We start from the raw sequence: 19793 nt of genomic DNA, 5'->3' as shown, positions 1-19793 counted from the left end.
TTACAATGCAGGCACAGTTTGAAATGAAATCAAAACCCACAGACATGCAGATGCCTTGGTTTAACATGAAACTAACTAAAGATTTAACCCTTTCTTACACGGTCACAAAAATTAAACTAACTTAAAGCTATACTAAATTTCTAATGCCTACAAATCTAAACTATTTAAACTATAGCTGTTTCCTGACACCCACCATCTCTTTGTCTATTTACTTTCTTTCTATGACATCAATACTCCAACCTCTTCAGCGTTATACTACCCATTCCATCCATGTATTCTTCCATCTCCTTCCTCTGTTACTCTCACTACAGCTTCAACCAATCAATCCTGTGCCCGACTCCTACTCGGTCCCTGTAAAGAAAGATCGTGAGAGGCCAGAGGCCCCTGAACACTAAATTGCTGCCTTCAATCATTTGATTAATTCTCTACTACCATTTGTATCATGGAATCCTTATAGTGCAGAAGGGAGCAGTTCAACCCATCGAGTCTTCACCGACCCTCTGGAAAAAAAGCTCTACCTAGGCCCCTGCCCTTTCCCCGTAACCCCACCTAAACATCAGGACACTTGAGGGGCAATTTAGTATGGTTGATCCACCTAACCTGCACGTCTTCTACTGGAGACTGGAGCTGTGCAGCAACCATCTGAGGCAGTTTGTAAACCATCCTCTGACTGAGATTTGATGTCAGTTGTGATGCCTCATGATTATCTTCATATAATCACAAAATTATCCACTAAATCTCCAGGTTTGTAGGTAGAAACACAATTCCTGTTCATTTATAAATGAATAATGATGAAATATGCAGTAAATGCAACTGAATGACGAGCTAAACTACTACCCCTTTAGCTGTCCCACACACTACCCTCACACACAAGACCGACAAACACGGGGGAAAGGAATAAAAATAATACGGTTGAAGGTCAAAAGACAAGAGCCTTGGCTTCAAATGGTGGTCGTTAGCACATTTCCCTTGCAGCACTCTCACAGATTAAAGATTTAAAGATTAAAGTGATTTACAGCTGGTAATGGTCTTCCTTGCAGAGTCATTCATTCATGTTAGAGAATTTAGTATTCGCTGGCAGTAGGCTTTCTGGAGAGATGTTTTATTTCTTATCAAACTTGGCCTTCAGCTTAAGATTCACATCCAGGCCTATATATTCCTGCACAGCCACTTTAGACCGCATCAAATCTAGCTTTCAGCTCGCAGTTTGACTTCAAGCCTTTGCAGTCTCAAGAGAATGGCACCCAGACTTACTGGAGAGAATCAGCCCTCAGTGGCCTTATGGAAAGAGTTTAGCTGGATTTTTTTGGCGAGAATTAATCACAAACCTCCATCCAAGCTGCAGAATCATACGTGAAAGCAAAAACTCAACCCTTGAAGCTCAAAACATTCCAGTGGGATCCGATCACCACCTGTACCGGGTAGAGCACATCTTAATAAGCCAATTCATTGGCCGCCAGCCAAATCAATCAAACCAAGTCAGCATTGATGTCAGACAATATGCAAAGCAGCCTAAAACAGCACAACCTTTTGGAACCTTCTGTTTGAATTAAAGGCACAGGCTGCTTTGCCTTAAAGGAACAGGTCCATGAAAAATCTATGGATCAAAAATGCAAAAATAAAATAAGTGGAAAATAAGGCAACAAACAAGAACAAACAGGAAGAACCCGTACACAATAGATGTACCTACACCACTGTGGTGAATCATAATCCTAGTAATTCACACTGTGTTATATTATATGTGTTGTGTCTTTGTAAGCTCGGCATACGAGCAGTTGCACGGCTCTGCCCATAGGGGGAGATGAGTTTGTACTGGGCTCCACCCTTGGCTCCGCCCATGGCTCCTCCCACTAACCAGAAGTATAAATATCTGCAGTTGTGAGCCTGCTGCCAGTTCATCTCGTTGCAGGCAGGCTCAGTTGTAAGACTATTAAAAGCACTGTTCACTTCCAATCACGTGTCTTGTGAATTGATGGTCTCATCAATTTAATAGTCTTAGGAAACTTGAAGAAAACGACTATGGAATCAGCCCTCAAACCTGACCGACTAGAACTCGTCCTCCAGGCTGCAGAGGCAAAATAAATCTTTCTACACTGGCTCAGATGTTTCAAGGCCTACCTGGCTGAATCAAGCACTACAGAAACTACAGAGGAGCAAAAACTCAATCTACTGCACGCAAGGGTGAGCCACCCTATCTCTACTCAACTTAACAGTACTACCTCGTATACGGAGGCCCTGGCCATGCTAGATCGAATGTACGTGAGGCCCATCAACGAGGTCTACGCGCGCCACATTTTTACGACCCGCCACCAGCGCCCCGCGGAGTCGTTGGCCGAATTCCTGCGCGATTTAAAAGCCTCAACTCGAGACTGTAATTATCAGGCTGTATCAGCTGCCCAGCACATGGAGCTTGCTGTCCGAGATGTTTACGTGGCAGGGCTCACGTCAAACTATCTGCGCCAGCGGTTGCTTGAAAAAGGGGCCCAGAATTTGGAGGACTCTGTAGAATTGGCTACTAACATGGAGGTCTCGTTCCGCAACCTCACCTTGTTCCCCGCGGACCAAGCGACCCCATCCTGGGCCCCCGACCAGCGACTGCCCCAGGCCTGCGCCGCGCAGCCACCCACCCACTACGCAGCCCCAGTGTGCCATTTTTGTGGGCAGCCCCGACACCCACAGCAGCACTGCCCGGCCCGCAACGCGACCTGCAGCAGCTGTGTTCGGAAGGGACACTTTGCCCGTGTCTGCCTGGCGAAGAAATCCCCCTCTCCAAACTCTCCTGCAGCCCAGAGCACTCGTTTCCAAAACTCACAGGCCCGCAGGGCCCAAAATGCTGCGGCCTGTACTTCGACTCCGCCCCCACCCGACACGTGCGACTCATGGGGGCCGGCATCTTGGCAATCCTCCTCCACGCGGCCGGCCACGTGCGACTCATGGGGGCCGCCATCTTCGGCGCCATCTACCTTGCCGCCCGCCACGTCCGATCCACGGGGGCAGCCATCTTGGGATCCACCCTCTTCAAACTCTGAAACTCACCTTGAAGACTACGGACTCAGCGGACAGTCATCACGGGGCCACTCCAGCACAGCTGATCGAGCCACCAACTACCCGCAACACAGCGTGGTCACGTTGGACCAGTCGTGTCCGAAACACCTCCGCAACTCGATGATGACCGTTAAAATCAGCAGGTACAGGACACCATGCCTCTTTGACTCCGGGAGCACCGAGAGCTTCGTACACCCAGATCTGGTAAGACGCTGTTCGCTCCCTATCTTCCCTGCATGGCAAAATATCTCCCTCGCTTCGGGCTCACACTCTGTTCACCTCCAAGGGCGCACCGTCGCGACCCTAACGATTCAGGGCGCTAGCTACTCTGAACTTCCAGCTATACGTACTCCCCGAACTCTACGCCCCACTCTTACTGGGACTCGACTTCCAGTGCAACCTCAAAAGCCTCACCCTCAGCTTCGGCCGAACCCTGCCCCCACTCACTATCTGCAGTCTAGCGACGCTAAAAATCGACCCCCCTCCACTCTTTGCCAATCTCACTCCGGACTGCAAACCCGTAGCCACTCGCAGCAGGCGATACAGCCTGCAGGACAGGGTGTTTATCAGAACCGAGGTCCATAGGCTTCTACGTGAGGGGATCATAGAGGCCAGTAATAGCCCCTGGAGAGCTCAGGTGGTGGTCGTCATGACCGGGGAAAAATTCCGAATGGTAGTGGACTATAGCCAGACCAATAATCGGTTCACGCACCTCAATGCGTACCCCCTCCCCAGGACTGCAGACATGGTGAATCAGATCGGCCATTATCGCATCTTCTCCATGGATCTGAAGTCTGCCTACGACCAGCTCCCAATCTGCCCGGAGGACCGCCACTACACGACGTTCGAGGCCGCTGGCCGCCTCTCCCACTTCCTCCGGGTTCCCTTTGCTCGCTGGAGCACCGAGACGCCGATGGACCGAATGGTGGACCAGTACGGGCTGCGGGCCACGTTTCCGTACTTAGATAACGTCACCATCTGCGGCCATGATCACAGGACCACGGCGCTAACCTCAACTCACCCTCACGTATAACACGGAGAAATGCGTTTTCCGCACGACCAGGCTAGCCATCCTCGGCTATGTTGTGGAAAACGGAGTCCTGGGCCCCGACCCGGACCGTATGCTCTTACAACTCCCTCTCCCTCATTGTCCCAGGGCCCTCAAAAGGTGCCTGGGATTTTTCTCGTATTATGCCAGTGGGTCTCTGAGTATGCAGACAAAGCCCACCCACTATTTAAGGCCACACTCTTTCCTCTATCAGTTGAGGCTCACCAGGCCTTCACCTGCATCAAGGAGGACGTCGCCAAAGCGGCCATGCGGGCGGTGGATGAATCCGTCCCTTTTCAGCTAGAGAATGATGCCTCAGAGGTCGCTCTCGCAGCCACACTAAATCAGGCAGGGAGACCAGTCGCCTTTTTCTCCCGAAATCTCTCCGCTTCAGAACTTCGACACTCCTCAGTCGAAAAGGAAGCACAAGCCATCGTGGAAGCTATACATCACTGGAGGTACTACCTCGCAGGTAGGAGGTTCACCCTCATCACCGACCAAAGATCGGTTGCCTTCATGTTTGACAACTCACAAAGGGGCAAAATTAAAAACGGTAAGATCCTACGGTGGAGGATCAAACTCTCCACCTACAAGTACGATATTATGTACCGACCGGGGAAGCTCAACAAGCCCCCAGATGCCCTGTCCCGCGGCACGTGCGCCAGCGCGCTAGACAATCACCTGAAAGCTATCCACAATGACCTCTGTCACCCGGGGGTCACCCGGCTCGCCCACTACGTCAAAGCCCAAAATCTGCCTTTCTCCACCGAGGAGGTAAAAGCCATCACCGGGGATTGACCGATCTATGCGGAGTGCAAACCGCACTTCTATAGACCAGACAGGGCCCACCTGGTAATGGCCTCCCGGCCCTTTGAACGCCTGAGCATCGATTTCAAAGGGCCACTCCCCTCGATTAATCGGAATGTGTACTTCCTAAGCGTCATCGACGAGTTCTCCCGCTTCCCCTTTGCTATCCCATGCCCCGATTATAACTTCCCACACAGTCATCAGAGTCCTACACAGTATCTTCACCCTGTTTGGTTTCCCCAGCTACGTACACAGTGACAGGGGTTTGTCCTTTATGAGCGACGAGCTGCGTCAGTACCTGCTCGACAAGGGCATCGTCTTGAGCAGGACTACCAGCTACAACCCCGGGGGAACGGGCAGGTGGAGAGGGAGAACGCGACAGTCTGGAAGATCGTCCTTCTAACCCTCCGGTCCAGGAAGCTCCCGACCTCCTATTGGCAGGAGGTCCTCCCCGACGCGCTCCATGCTATTAGGTCCCTCCTATGTACTGCCACCAACCAGACCCCTCACGAGCGGCTATTTGTTATTTCCAGGGCACTACCACGGGGGTTTCGCTCCCAGCATGGTTCAAGACACCGGGCCCGGTTCTCCTCCGGAAGCACGTCCGGGCGCACAACACTGACCCACTCGTTGAGAGAGTGCTCCTACTCCACTCGAACCCCCAATATGCGTTCATCCAATACCCTGATGGCTGTCAGGACACTGTTTCCCTCCGGGACCTGGCATCTGCAGGATCCAACTCCAACACTACTACCGCCGAGATACCCCTCACACTACACCCCACCCAACCCCCTGCGCCCCCATGCCTACAGGTTCACTGCCCGTGTTCCGCGCTCCCACGCCTATGGGTTTCCGGCGCTCCCCGTCGCCAGTCGACCCAGTCGGGTACGAAGCTCGAAGCGAATCAGCCCCGGAGTCCATCATCGTACCCACACCGGCCGCTACCACCCAGCCACTAGAAGCGGCTGAAACCCCGGCGCTTCGTCGATCCCAGAGGGCGACTCGACCGCCGGACCGGCTCAATTTGTAGACCCATCACCCCCGCCGGACTTGATTTTTTTTTACAGGGGGTGAATGTGGTGAATCATAATCCTAGTAATTCACACTGTTATATTATATGTGTTGTGTCTTTGTAAGCTCGGTATATGAGCAGTTGCGCGGCTCTGCCCATAGGGGGAGATGAGGAGCTTGTACTGGGCTCCGCCCATGGCTCCTCCCACTCACCGGAAGTATAAAGATCTGCAGTTGTGAGCCTGCTGCCAGTTCATCTCGTTGCAGGCAGGCTCAGTTGTAAGACTATCAAAACCACTGTTCACTTCCAATCATGTGTCTTGTAAATTGATGGTCTCATCAACCACACTGACAGAAAATCCTGGACTTACAAGTGACGCTCAGATCCTGGAACTAATAAAAGAAATACCTCGGGTTGCTTGAAAACTGTGGAGCAAAGAACAAAGAAAAGTACAGCACAGGTACAGGCCCTTCGGCCCACCAAGCCTGTGCCGACCATGCTGTCTGTCTAAACTAAAATCTTCTACAGTTCCTGGGTCCCTTACCCTCTGTTCCCATCCTATTCATGTATTTGTCAAGATGCCCCTTAAATGTCACTATTGTCCCTGCTTCCATCACCACCTCAAGCAGCGAGTTCCAGGCACCCACTACTCTCTGGGTAAAAGAAACTTGCCTCGAAACATCGCCTCTAAACCTTGCCTCTCACACCTTAAACCTATGCCCCTTAGTAATTGACCCCTGCGAAACAGCCTCTGACTATCCACTCTGTCTATGGCCCTCATAATTTTGTAGACCTCTATCAGGTTACCCCTCAACCTCCATCGTTCCAGTGAAAACAAACCGAGTTTATTCAACCATTCCTCATAGCTAATGCCCTCCATACCTGGCAACATCCTGGTAAATCTCTTCTGCACCCTCTCTAAACCCTCCACATCCTCCTGATAGTGTGGCGACCAGAATTGAACACTATACTCCAAGTGTGGCCTAACTAAGGTTCTATTCAGCTGCAACATGACTTGCCAATTCTTATACTCAGTGCCCCGGCCAATAAAGGCAAGCATGCCATATGCCTTCTTGACTACCTTCTCCACCTGTATTGCCCCTTTCAGTGACCTGTGGAACTGTACACCTAGATATATCTGACTGTCAATATTCGAGGGTTCTACCATTCACTGTATAGTCCTTACCTGCATTAGACCTTCCAAAATACATTACCTCACATTTGTCTGGATTAAACTCCCATCTTCCATCTCTCCGCCCAAGTCTCCAAACAATCTAAATCCTGCTGTATCCTCTGACAGTCCTCATTGTTATCCGCAATTCCACCAACCTTTGTGTCGTCTGCAAGCTTACTAATCAGACCAGTTACATTTTCCTCCAAATCATTTATATATACTACGAACAGCAAAGGTCCCAGCACTGATCCCTGCGGAACACCACCCTTCCATTGCTACTCTCTGCCTTCTATGACCTAGCCAGTTCTGTATCCATCTTGCCAGCTCACCCCTGATCCCGTGTGACTTCACCTTTTGTACCAGTCTGCCATGAGGGACCTTGTCAAAGGCCTTACTGAAGTCCATGTAGAGCAAGAGCTAATATGTGGCAGTGACCAAATAAAACAGCGGCTGTGACTTACTGTGAGCAGTTAAATCGAGCAAAACATAATGTGACTGGAAATTTGTACTTGGAATCACTACCTTTAAAAAAGAAAGTAACCAATTCATAATTATACAGGAAAATTTAGGCAACAACAACTGTGCATTGAAGTATACATTTTAAAGCCAGAAACAACAAAATGAAAAAGCCTTCTGGACTCCCATTCAACCAGAAATAAAAATGGACAAACTGAAATGTAGTGGGAGCTGACAGTCAGAAAGTCTTTAATGGCAAAATCCAGCAGCAGACTGACTTCATAGCAAGTGAAATTCAAAATGAGCGGTGATCATGTATTGACTGTTATTAAAAGCCACCCCAACTCCCTACTCCTCTGCTAAGTAGAGAATAAAGTTCAGCTTCTCTTTCAGCTGTTTAATTCTGACAAGTGAAATAGTTTGGCATTCTTTCAAACCAAACATCCCGCAATACATCTCTTGTCATTTTTCCAACACTTGAATGCAGCAAGTAAAGACAGATGTGTCTGTCACAGCTGAATGTGCCGAGGAAGCTGCCACCTCCGGACTGAGGTAATGCTCAGCTCCATCTTCTGACCCTTGAGCCCCATGCTAAGCAACGATCATAACCCTATAACCCCAAAATCAAAGCCTCCTCTCCAATGCTGCTGGAACAGAAACTGAAGAATCTTAATATTCAGTGATGGAAGAGAATAGTAAATACTGAAATGGAATCGATAACCAGTATGTTTGATGTGAAGGTTTAGAAGAATCAGTAAGTGCACGTATGCGAAATGAGCAGTACAGGAGCATCGAATCATCAACTGTCTCCCCCACACTGCCGCACGGAAAATTACTGGTTAAGGGACTGACCTTTATGGGATATTACAACATTACACGTTCCAGGATAAATTCTCTTTTCTGCCGTGATCACATTTTTCCACAAGCCACGCATAGTCTCCCCATAATTACCATTCCATCTGCATGTTAAGCTGCTGGGATGTTAGGCTGCTGCAAAGAGATTTCAGCCACAGCTTTCAACATCACCTTGAGGAAATTAACTTCAAATCATGTCAAGCAGTGTTTAGGAGAGGAATAAGCTACCGTTCCTAATGTATGTCCTGCACGTTGATTGTGTTTCTGGATATGGAAAAGGCTGTTGCCTAATTTTAGTGCAATGATCTGTGTTACATAGATACATAGAAGATAGGAGCAGGAGGAGGCCTTTTGGCCCTTCGAGCCTGCTCTGCCATTCATCACGATCATGGCTGATCATCCAACTCAATAGCCTAATCCTGCTATCTCCCCATAACCTTTGATCCTATTCACCCCAAGTGCTATATCAAGCCGCCTCTTGAATATATTCAGGGCGGAATTCTCCCATCGGGAGACAAACAGCCGACGCCGGAGTGAAACCTGGAGTGTTTCACTCCGGCGTCGGAAACCGCTCCTCGCCCCCTATTCTCTTCCCCCCTCCATGGTGCTCGATCCCCCCCTCTGCCCCCCACAGGCCCCACACTCACCGGTCGCGCGCTCTTCACGCCGGCGTGAACCGGTCGGGTTCGGCAGGCCGCTCGGCCCATCTGGCCCGGAGAATCGGCAGTTGCCGTGAGACACGGCGAGCAGCGATTCTCCGAGCGGCCTGTCACAAAACGCGACACGCCATTTTGGTGGGGGTGGGAGAATCGCGGGGGGTGCCAGGGTGGCGTGATGTGATTCACCCGGCCCTCCCGCGATTCTCTCCCCCCCCCCCCCCCCCCAGGCGTGGGGTGTGGAGAATCGCGTCTTCAATGTTTTAGCATCAACTACTTCCTGTGGTAATGAATTCCATAGGTTCACCACTCTTTGGGTGAAGAAATGTCGTCTCGTCTCTGTCTGAAATGGTTTACCCTGACCCCTGGTTCTGGACACACCCACTATCGGGAACACCTTCCCTGCATCTAGTCTAGTCCTGTTAGAATTTTGTAAGTCTCTTTGAGATCCTCCCCTCATTCTTCTGAACTCCAGCAAGAACAATCCTAGCCTAGTCAATCTCTCCTCATATGACAGTCCTGCTACCCCTGGAGTCAGTCTGGTAAAGCTTCGCTGCAGTCCCTCGAGAGCAAGAACATCCTTCCTCAGTAAAGGGACCAAAACTGGACACAATATTCCAGGTGTGGCCTCACCAAGGCCCTGTATAATTGCAACAACACAACACATCCCTGCTCCTGGATTTGAAACCTCTCGCCACAAGGCTAACATCCCATTAGCCTTCTTTACTGCCTGCTTACCTTCAGCGGCAGGTGCACAAGGACACCCAGGTCCCGCTGAACACTCCCCTCTCCCAATTTACAACCGTTCAGGAATTTGCCTTCCTGTTTTTGCTTCCAAAGTGAATAACCTCACACTTATCCAAATTATACTGCATGTGCCATTGATTTGCCCACTCGCCCAACCTGTCCAGATCATGCTGGAGGATCTCTGCCTCCTCGTCACAGTTCACCCTCCCTCCCAACTTGGAAGCATCTGCAAACTTTGTGATGTTATATTTTGTTCCCTCATCCAAATCATTAATATATATATATATATATATTGTGAATAGTTGGGGTGCTAGCACCGATCCCTGTGGCACCCACTAGTTACTGCTTGCCAATTTGATAAGGACCCAGTAATCCCTATTCTTTGTTTTCTCTCTGCCAGGCAGTTTTCTATCCACCTCAATACACTTCCCCAATCCCATCAGCTTTAATCTTGCACAATAATCTCTAATGCGGGACTTTGTCAAAAGCCTTCTGAAAGTCCGAATATACCACATTGACTGGCTCACCTTTGTCAACTGTACTAGTTACATCTTCAAAGAATTCCAACAGATTTTTCAGGTATGATTTCCCCTTCATAAATCCATACTGATCCTGTCACTGCTTTCTAAATGTTCCACTATAAAGTCCTTGATAATGGATCAAAAGAATTTTCCCCACTACCAATGTTCTGCTTTGTGTCATCTCTCAGTTTAACAGTCCAGTGAGCTAACTCTGCATATTGAGCTTTTTTGAAAAGTGCACAGTTGTTGTAGTGGGGAAAGCAATTTTCATTATGTATTGCCCAGTGGCGGAAGTTGACTAGACATTGATTCAGAGCCTGCTCCTTTTCTTCATTTATGTTAATGATATTCAAAAACCATAGCAAAAAGTGTTGCAGCATCTTCACTGGTTAATTTCTTCCAGTTGGTTAACCCCTCTGAGCTCCCAAATAGCTTTATGAAACATTTAAAGGTGCCTGGATGTTGGAGAGCAATACCATCTATTAGTGATACGACCTGCTGAACTACAGAAAATTGTATGTGTTGTTGTTCTCCATGGGAAACAGCACACTGAAAAGAATGATTTCAACAGCTTGATCCTCACAATCATGACCAGCTGAAATCTTCCAACAGAAAATTGATCCATATATGACCCACACAGTTATTGTACAAAGTGTATCTTGCTCTAAAAGATTGGACTTTCAATATGCAACCAATTAAGTGAAACGGTAATAAAATCACTCCAGAACTCTTGGATATTTTCATCTGAGACCTTATTGAGTCAGTGAGTTGTACAAACCATAAAGATTCCTGCCTGGAGTTTCAACTTGATTTGCACCATTTTGTCAACGAAATCTGTCTGAAATTACTCAGACTGGCAAAGGTGTGGTGGAGACGGGTTCAATCAAGGTATTCAAAAGTAAATTCGGACTGTTGCCTGAAAAGGAAGAATGCGCAGTTCGTGGGGGACAAGGTGGGAGTGAACTACTCAGAGCCACTGCAGACAGGATGAGCCAATTCTGTGTAAATTTTAAACTCTGGCAAGTGTTATGAGTTTCTGCAATCTTTAATAGTGGTTTAAAAATATAGCGCGTGAAGCCGACCCCAATCTCAAAACTGGCCACAGGCCCCAGATCAAAATACTGAACCAGGTGAATTTCTGCTATTTGTGGCTGTCTGTGAAGGGTCTTCAAATTGAGCTCAATCTTTAGACCACAGAGCACTCATTGACACATTTTTAAAGTTTTTACAGATTTAATATATTTAATTTACTAAGAAATTGAAAGTGCCGCTAAATTATAGTACAAGTCCAATGTCCAAGGCTCTGTACTGAGAGCGTGCTGGATTTTGGATTTTTCCAGATTTGAATGCGCGCTGGATTAACTGAGAGCAGGCAGATGATAAAGATGAGCATTTTACTTGCAAGTTTCTAAATCTGAGGTTATTTGATTTTCTGTTTATGAGGCTGACAATATCTCCTCGACATCTGTATTAACTCGTGATATATTCTCAGTGAGGTGAGTTCCTCATTTAATCCCCTTATTTAATATCCAGGCTTCAGAGCGAGGGTGCCAAAAATACTGTTCAGCGGTTACAATGATTTCAAGGATGTAAGCATTCATATAATCACATTATATTTCAAAGTATTTGCAATGATCATTTTTTACTGTATTCAGTACACCGAGAGAAAGGTACCTGGGTGACAGACAATTCTGGTTTTCATACAGCTTGATTCAAAATACTGTACCTGTATTGGAACCATAGAATCACTACAGTGCAGAATCCGGCCATTCGGCCCATTGAGCCTGCACCAATCCTCTGAAAGAACATCCTACCGAGGCCCAATCCCTGTTCTATCCCACCTAACATGCTCACCCCTGGACACAGAGGGGGGAATTTAGCACATTCAGTTTACTTAACCTGCACATCTTTAGACTGTAGGAGGAAACCAGACACCCAGAGAAAACCCGTGCAGCCACTGGGAAAATGTGCAAACTCCACACAGCCACCCAAGGCCAGAATTGAACACCGGTCCCTGGTGCTGTGAGTCAGCAGTGTTGTGCCACCATGGATATTCATCTTGCAACACCAGCTGCACTTCTCTAAATTCAGTTAAGGTTCATATTTGTCTGTCGGATTACAGTTCTGATGCTTTCAGTGGAAATGCTTTGATTCTTGCTTGACCTAGCAGGGCAATTTGCAAAGTGCATTTGGACCCCAAGCAGCTTTTTAGTCTAATGTATAATCGTGCAGTTAGTCATGTGTAGAAGTAGACTAGAGATTGGGGAAATTGAAAGTTGTCCACAATAATGGTGGAAAGAACGCAGCCTAAATGTGAAAATATTGCCTGGGCTCTTCAATGTATTTGGTCAGCTCCACCATTGTGAGACCACGGTTGTGCCCCAGCAAACTCTCCACCATATCTCCTAATTCCTTTGACCAGTAAAAAATCTTGATCTCAAATTTAAACTGTTTTGAACTAGAATCTACTGCTTTTTGTGAGAAGAATTCTACTCTTCTGTTACCTTTTTGTGTGAAGAAGCATTTAATTGCTCTCTCGAATGACTTGTCTCATGACATGAACATAGAACATACAGTGCAGAAGGAGGCCATTCGGCCCATCGAGTCTGCACCGACCCATTTAAGACCTCACTTCCACCCTATCCCCGTAACCCAATAACCCCTCCAACCTTTTTGGACATTAAGGGCAATTTATCATGACCAATCCACCTAACCTGTACGTCTTTGGACTGTGGGAGGAAACCGGAGCATCCGGAGGAAACCCATGCAGACACGGTGAGAACGTACAGACTCCGCACAGACAGTGACCCAGTGGGGAATCAAACCTGGAACCCTGGCGCTGTGAAGCCACAGTGCTATCCAGTTGTACTACCGTGCTGACTTTATAGTTAAGTCTCCGTTTTCTTAGACTTCCGCACGAATGGAAAAAGTTACTCGACTGACCTTATCAATTCCTTTGAAAATCCTAATACATGCATTCAAATAATCCGTAACCTTCTATTTTCTGGGGAATGCACACCTACATTATATAATTTCTTAATCTGGTCCTTGGAGCCCTAGCAAAATTCGCTGATTCACTGCTGTACTCTTTTCCAAGGTCAGTATATACTTTCTATGGTGCAGTGTCCAGAATTATCATAACCTGTATCCATATGATACGGCATTAGGAATCCCGTGCTCCCAGAATCCTTGGGAGAATACGTGCCTCCCTGCTAAGGAAGCGGGGCAACTTAAATACCTCCGGTATAAAGCCACTCGGTTGGGTAGCGCAAGTGCCGTGTATCTAGGGCTCTTGAAATAAACAAATGTTATTTCACTCAACTCTGTGTGAACTCCCCCTTCTTGCAGATACAAAATGAACGCTACACAGTACTATACTCAACATGCGGCATAATTCAGGCTTCATATGGCTGTAACTGGTTATAAAGGCTAACATTCTCTCAGTCTTTTTATTATTTTTTGTAGCTGGCTGCTACATTTTAATTATCTGTACATGGACCCTAACTCGCTTTAGACCTTCAGTGTTGCCAGTTTTTCAATATTTAGATAACAGCCTTTTTGGTCCAAAATGGAATCTCTCAATTGGCTGCTTTGAAATCTAGTTACCATAATTTGGCCCACTCACCAAATCTAATATTGTCTCTTTCTAATTTTATTCTCTCATCTATACTAATATATATACCACCACTGTTCAGTGGCAAATTCAAATAGGTGGCTCTGTATTATGTTATCTAAGTCATTAATAAATATAGTGAATAGTTGAGTCTCCAGCAGAGATCGTCATGGGGCACCTCTTGTCACTTTTGCATAATTAGGGTGTATATCCATTATACTTACCATCCTCTACCATGTAAACAACCTCTTCGCCAGGTCAATAATTTACCTTCAATTCCATGAACTTTACTTTCAACATTATTGAATTCCTGAAAATTGCTTTTTCTGGTCAACCTGTTCCCAAATTGAGTAAACATTACAAGATCAGGTACTACAAAGACATACAATCATACTATTTACAAAAGGTTGTAATTGCAAGTGAGTAGAATCAGTACTGTGCAGAAGGAGGCCATTCAGCCCATCAAGTCTGCACCAATCCTCCAAAAGATAACCCTACCTAGGATGTAAACTCCACACAGACAGTCACCTGAGGTTGGAATCGAACCCGGGACCCTGGCGCTGTGAGACAGCAAAGAAAAGAGAACTCTTCCCGGGGCTCCCGCTGACTTCTCCAGGATCATGCCAGTATGCCACCCCAAATAGTGACAATAAGCAATAGTTGACAATATTTGTAAGTTCACATGCATTTTTTAATATAAATGTAGAGTACCCAATTCATTTTTTCCAATTAAGGGACAATTTAGTGTGACCAATCCACCTACCCTGCACATTGGGTTGTGGGGGCAAAACCCCCGCAAACACGGGTAGAATGCGCAAACTCCATATGGCCCAGAGCCAGGATTGAACCTGGGATCTCAGCGCCGTGAGGCAGCTGTGCTAACCGCTACACCACTATGCTGCCCCTTAGTTCATGCATGTATAAGTTAATATTTACACATTGGTATTGTTTCATATTGAAAAAGGTAATAAATAACTATTTTTATTCTTTCAGGATTGTCCTGAATTCGATTTAATATTTGAGAATGCATTTGACCAGTGGGTTGCAAGCACAGCATCAGAGAAATGCACTTTCTTTCAAATCCTTCACAATATTTCTCAGCGATATCTTTCAGACAAGAAGCCCGAGTTCATCAATTGCCAATCCAAAGTTTCGGGAGGTAAGTCTGCCTTTATTCCATTGTGATTGGATTGAAAGATATGGAGATCTAAAGATAATTATCTGTCAATTGAGTTGTAATTAAGGACAAAGTTCTTGCCTGAAAGTGCTTTTCATTTAGTTAATTAAGAATCAAAGATGGTCAAGAGGAGGAGTGGTTATCTGACTCCAAATCGGGAGCTGGAGTGTCTCTATGGGCATGTCTGTGTGCCTCTGACTGTGTGTGGGCCTCTATCTGTGTCTGTCTTTGTGTGTGTGTCTGTCTCTCTGTCTTTGTGTGTGTGTGTGTGTCTCTGTCTTTGTGTGTGTGTGTGTCTCTGTCTTTGTGTGTGTGTGTGTCTCTGTCTTTGTGTGTGTGTGTGTCTCTGTCTTTGTGTGTGCGTGTCTCTGTCTTTGCGTGTGTGTCTCTGTCTTTGTGTGTGTGTCTATCTGTATGGCTGTCTGTATTTCTGTGCATCTGTCTTGCTGCTGCTCACTCATTCGTTCCCATGTGCTCTCACACATTCACACTCACATACACCCTGCTTCGAAATGATAAAATTTAATGTACATTTGGTGTCATTCATAACGTAGCACATTGGAGTCACATAGCAGTCAGGGAGAGCTGGGAACATCAGCGGGCGAGTGGCTCCAGAACACAATAGACTCCATCTAGTGGCCAGTCCATTATGTCGTTACAGCAGGTTTCTTGGAAATCTGGTGTTCGACATGACATGTTTCATATGATAAAGATAACAGGATTATATAGAATTAAACACCTGTTTCATCATTTACTCTCAGGATATTTTGTTTCTTCTCTTGCCATTAACAGCCTTCCCCTTGTCAACAACCTTCTCAAGTGTCAGCCCAGACATCGTGTTTGGGCTTGCAGACAATCTAAAGCTGTGCAGAGCATCATGTTAGAATTGGTACTGTTCTCAAATTACTTCCACACACACATATGACAATGCTGCAATTATGCTTCCTTTCCTCCCCCTTCATAGCTGCTGTATGCATGAGAATTATCTGAATTGCTAATTCCTCCACCTCCCTGCTCTGCGGCTGGATTCTTCGCGCCCTGATGCCGAAATCGCGTACGGTGCCTGGGTGGAGAATCCAGTTCCATGCATGGAATCAGGACCAGCGCTGGTTCCTCGATTCTCCAGCCCGCGAAGAGCAGTGTACTCCTGCCGCGTATCCCCCACCTGCGGCCATTGCCAGAGGCCTGCCCTGCTATTCTACGCCCCCGACCGACCAAAGTCCCGACGGCGTGTATCTAATCTGGTCCTACCGTTCGGGGTACTCGCGTGGAGTCTGCAGCCGCTATGGTCGGGGGCGAGCCGATCGGAGAGCAGGGGGGACCTCATACGGGACCGAGGTATTTTTGAGTGGGTGGTCCAGGTCGCACCGCAATAGATCAAAAGCACTATTTCCACGGTCCAGCTCTGCGGCCAGAGTCCGCCATGGAGCACAGCGCGGTTGCTGGAGGCTGCCACCGTGTGCATGCGCGATCTCTGATCCGGAAGTGCGGGGAGCCATATCTGGAGCTGCAAGCTTCATAGAACATAGAACAGTACAGCACAGAACAGGCCCTTCGGCCCTCGATGTTGTGCCGAGCAATGATCACCCTACTCAAACCCACGTATCCACCCTATACCCGTAACCCAACAACCCCCCCCCCTTAACCTTACTTTTTAGGACACTACGGGCAATTTAGCATGGCCAATCCACCTAACCCGCACATCTTTGGACTGTGGGAGGAAACCGGAGCACCCGGAGAAAACCCACGCACACACGGGGAGGATGTGCAGACTCCGCACAGACAGTGACCCAGCCGGGAATCGAACCTGGGACCCTGGAGCTGTGAAGCATTTATGCTAACCACTATGCTACCGTGCTGCCCAAACTCATGACAACTCCTTGCTAGATCCCTGCAGGGCTGTGAATATGTGGCCTCGTGACGCCAGTTTTTCTGGCGTAAAAGGCCACAGTTTTCACGACGGCGCGTGGACATAGTCCCTGAAATGGAGAATCCAACTCCCGATCTCTGAGAAATTGTCTTGGATATGCTTTGTGTATCCCAGAGTGCTAAGAGGAGACTTGTAAGGCACTAATTGTTATTGTGAGGGAGTCAGTCGAACTAATAAGGTGACAATAGATTGAAAACAGACTTATTGGATGCCAGTATTCAAAATAATTGTCAAAACAAACACTGACAGGACAGCACGGTGGCTCATTGATTAGCATTGCTGTTCGCTGTGCTGAGATCCCAGGTTCGATCCCGGCTCTGGGTCACTGTCGGTGTGGAATTTGCACGTTTCCCCCCCCCCCCCCCCCCGTGTTTGCATAGGGTTTCGCCCCCACAACCCAAAGATGTGCAGCATTGACCACACTAAATTGCCCCTTAATTGGAAAAAATGAATTGGGTACTCTAAATTTTTTTTTTTAAATGAACACTGAAACTGCAGCTGGATCAATTCCATATAAGGTAATATAATGCAATACTGGGAATAAACTTGAGATGGTCTGTACAACAGTATTTGATTAGATTTATTATTGTTTCATGTATTAGTATACAGTGAAAAGTACTATTTCTTTCATGCTATACAGACAACGTATACCTTACATAGGGTAGGAAGGAGACACTGCAGAATGAATTGGGCACTCTAAATTTAGACACTCTAAATCTAAAATAGGGGCTGGTTTAGCACACTGGGCAAAATAGCTGGCTTTTAAAGCAGACCAAGGCAGGCCAGCAGCACGGTTCCATTCCCGCACCAGCCTCTCCGAACAGACGCCGGAATGTGGCGACTAGGGGCTTTTCATAGTAACTTCACTGAAGTCTACTCGTGACAATAAGCGATTTTCATTTTTCATTCATGTAATGTTACAGTCATAGCTGGGGTGTAGAGTAAAGATCAACTTAATACAAGGTAGGTTCATTCAAAAGTCTGACGGCAGCAGGGAAGAAGTTGTTCTTGAGTTAGTTGGTACGTGACCTCAAACATTTGTATCTTTTTCCTGATGGAAGAAGGTGAAAGAGAGCATGTCCGAGGTGCATGGGGTCCTTAATTATGCTGGCTGCCTTTCCGAGGCAGCGGGAATTGTAGACACAGTCAATGGATGGGAGGCTGGTTGCGTGGATGGATTGGGCTACGTTCACAACCTTTTGTAGTTTCCTGCAGCCTTGGGCAGAGCAGGAACCATACCAAGCTGTGACACAACGAGAAAGAATGGTGCATCTGTAAAAGTTGATGAGAGTCGTAGCTGACATGCCAAATTTCCTTAGTCTTCTGAGAAAGTAGAGTCGTTGGTGGGCTTTCTTTTTTTAAATTTCGAGTGCCCAATTCATTTTTTCCAATTAAGGGACAATTTAATGTGGCCAATCCACCTCGCCTGCACATCTTTGGGTTGTGGTGTCGAAATCCACGTAAACACTAGGAGAATGTGCAAACTCCACATGAGCAGTGACCCAGAGCCGGGATCGAACCTGGGACTTCGGCGCCGTGAGGCAGCAATGCTAACCACTGCGCCACCGTGCTGCCCCCTTGGTGGGCTTTCTTAACTATAGTGTCAGCATGGGGGACTAGGACAGGTTGTTGGTGATCTGGACACCTAAAAACTTGAACTCTCGACCCTTTCTGCTTTATTCCCATTGCTGTAGACAGGGACATGTTCCCCAATATGCTTCCTGATGACAATCTCCTTCATTTTGTTGACATTGGGGGAGAGATTATTGTCGTTGCACCAGTTCACCAGATTCTCATTCCTGTACTCTGCTTCATCATTGTTTGAGATCCGACCCACTACGTGGTGTCATCAGCAAATTTGGAAGTCGAGTTGATGGGGCATTTAGCCACGCAGAATGTAGATATCAGCAATCAGAAAGGTTAGAGCGCATCTCATTAACCTGTTTGTCTTCCTTGAGCAAGTGACCAACTGAACAGACAGTGGTAAGCTCTGTGACACACACATCAACTTATAAATGTTTTTGTAAAGAATTCCATGTGAAAGGGTATTAATCATACAAAAATGTGGGAATTCAGGGTGATTTGCGATGGACAAGAAACGGGCTGGAAATTAGGAAACAAGCCTTCATTAAAAGAGCTAGGCTTATGGAATAAAACAGAATGGGATGTCTCAAAGCTTGATCAATACTGTTTCTAATGTATGTAAATTATAGCATTTTTTGATTACCTCAAACAAGGAGAGGCGGTGGAATTGAAAGAAGCAAAATATGCGCAAGTGCAGAAAATTGGCAGAAAAATGAAAGTGGTTCGCATGGGAAGTAAAACTGAACAATACTTCATAAATAGTGTTAAAGTAGGATGAAGGCAAAAGAAACCAAGGAGGCTATTCAGACTCAATGTTAAACCAGAATAAAGCAGTTATGAAGAAAGCTATTTGATTGTCAAATGATATAACCAAAACAGTATCATGTAAGTCAGAGGAGGTGGCGATATGTAATGTTTTTATGAAAGTGTATATCCAGCTCTGTTCACTAAGGAATCGGGCATTCAGGCATTTTAGGAAATACATAGACGAACAAGCGGGCTGATCTTTCATCCAGAAGCAAAATGCACAGATGCTGAAAATCCAAACTAAATCAAAAAATGCTGGCAATACTCCAGGTCTAGCAGCATCTTCAGAGAGTGAAACAAAGATGATGTTTCTGGCCATAACCTTTCGCCAGAACTTTCATGTCAGTTCAGTTGTGAGGGC

At 46.7% G+C, this 19793-nt stretch overlaps 1 protein-coding gene across 2 annotated transcripts in view; it reads left to right on the top strand.

The window, feature by feature from the left end:
• The window catches only part of stxbp6 (syntaxin binding protein 6 (amisyn)), a 354356-nt gene that overhangs the window by 267737 nt on the left and 66826 nt on the right, over nt 1-19793 (top strand). For both annotated transcript variants that reach the window (XM_038786189.1, XM_038786182.1), the window contains exon 4: nt 14928-15093. In XM_038786189.1, the coding sequence (XP_038642117.1) occupies nt 14928-15093 (166 nt within the window). The remainder of the gene's footprint in view (nt 1-14927; nt 15094-19793) is intronic.

Source organism: Scyliorhinus canicula, chromosome 2 (assembly GCF_902713615.1).
Source record: "Scyliorhinus canicula chromosome 2, sScyCan1.1, whole genome shotgun sequence".
Classification (NCBI taxonomy): domain Eukaryota; kingdom Metazoa; phylum Chordata; class Chondrichthyes; order Carcharhiniformes; family Scyliorhinidae; genus Scyliorhinus; species Scyliorhinus canicula.
Note: the sequence above shows the minus strand (reverse complement) of the source record. Positions and strands in the feature narration are given on the sequence as shown.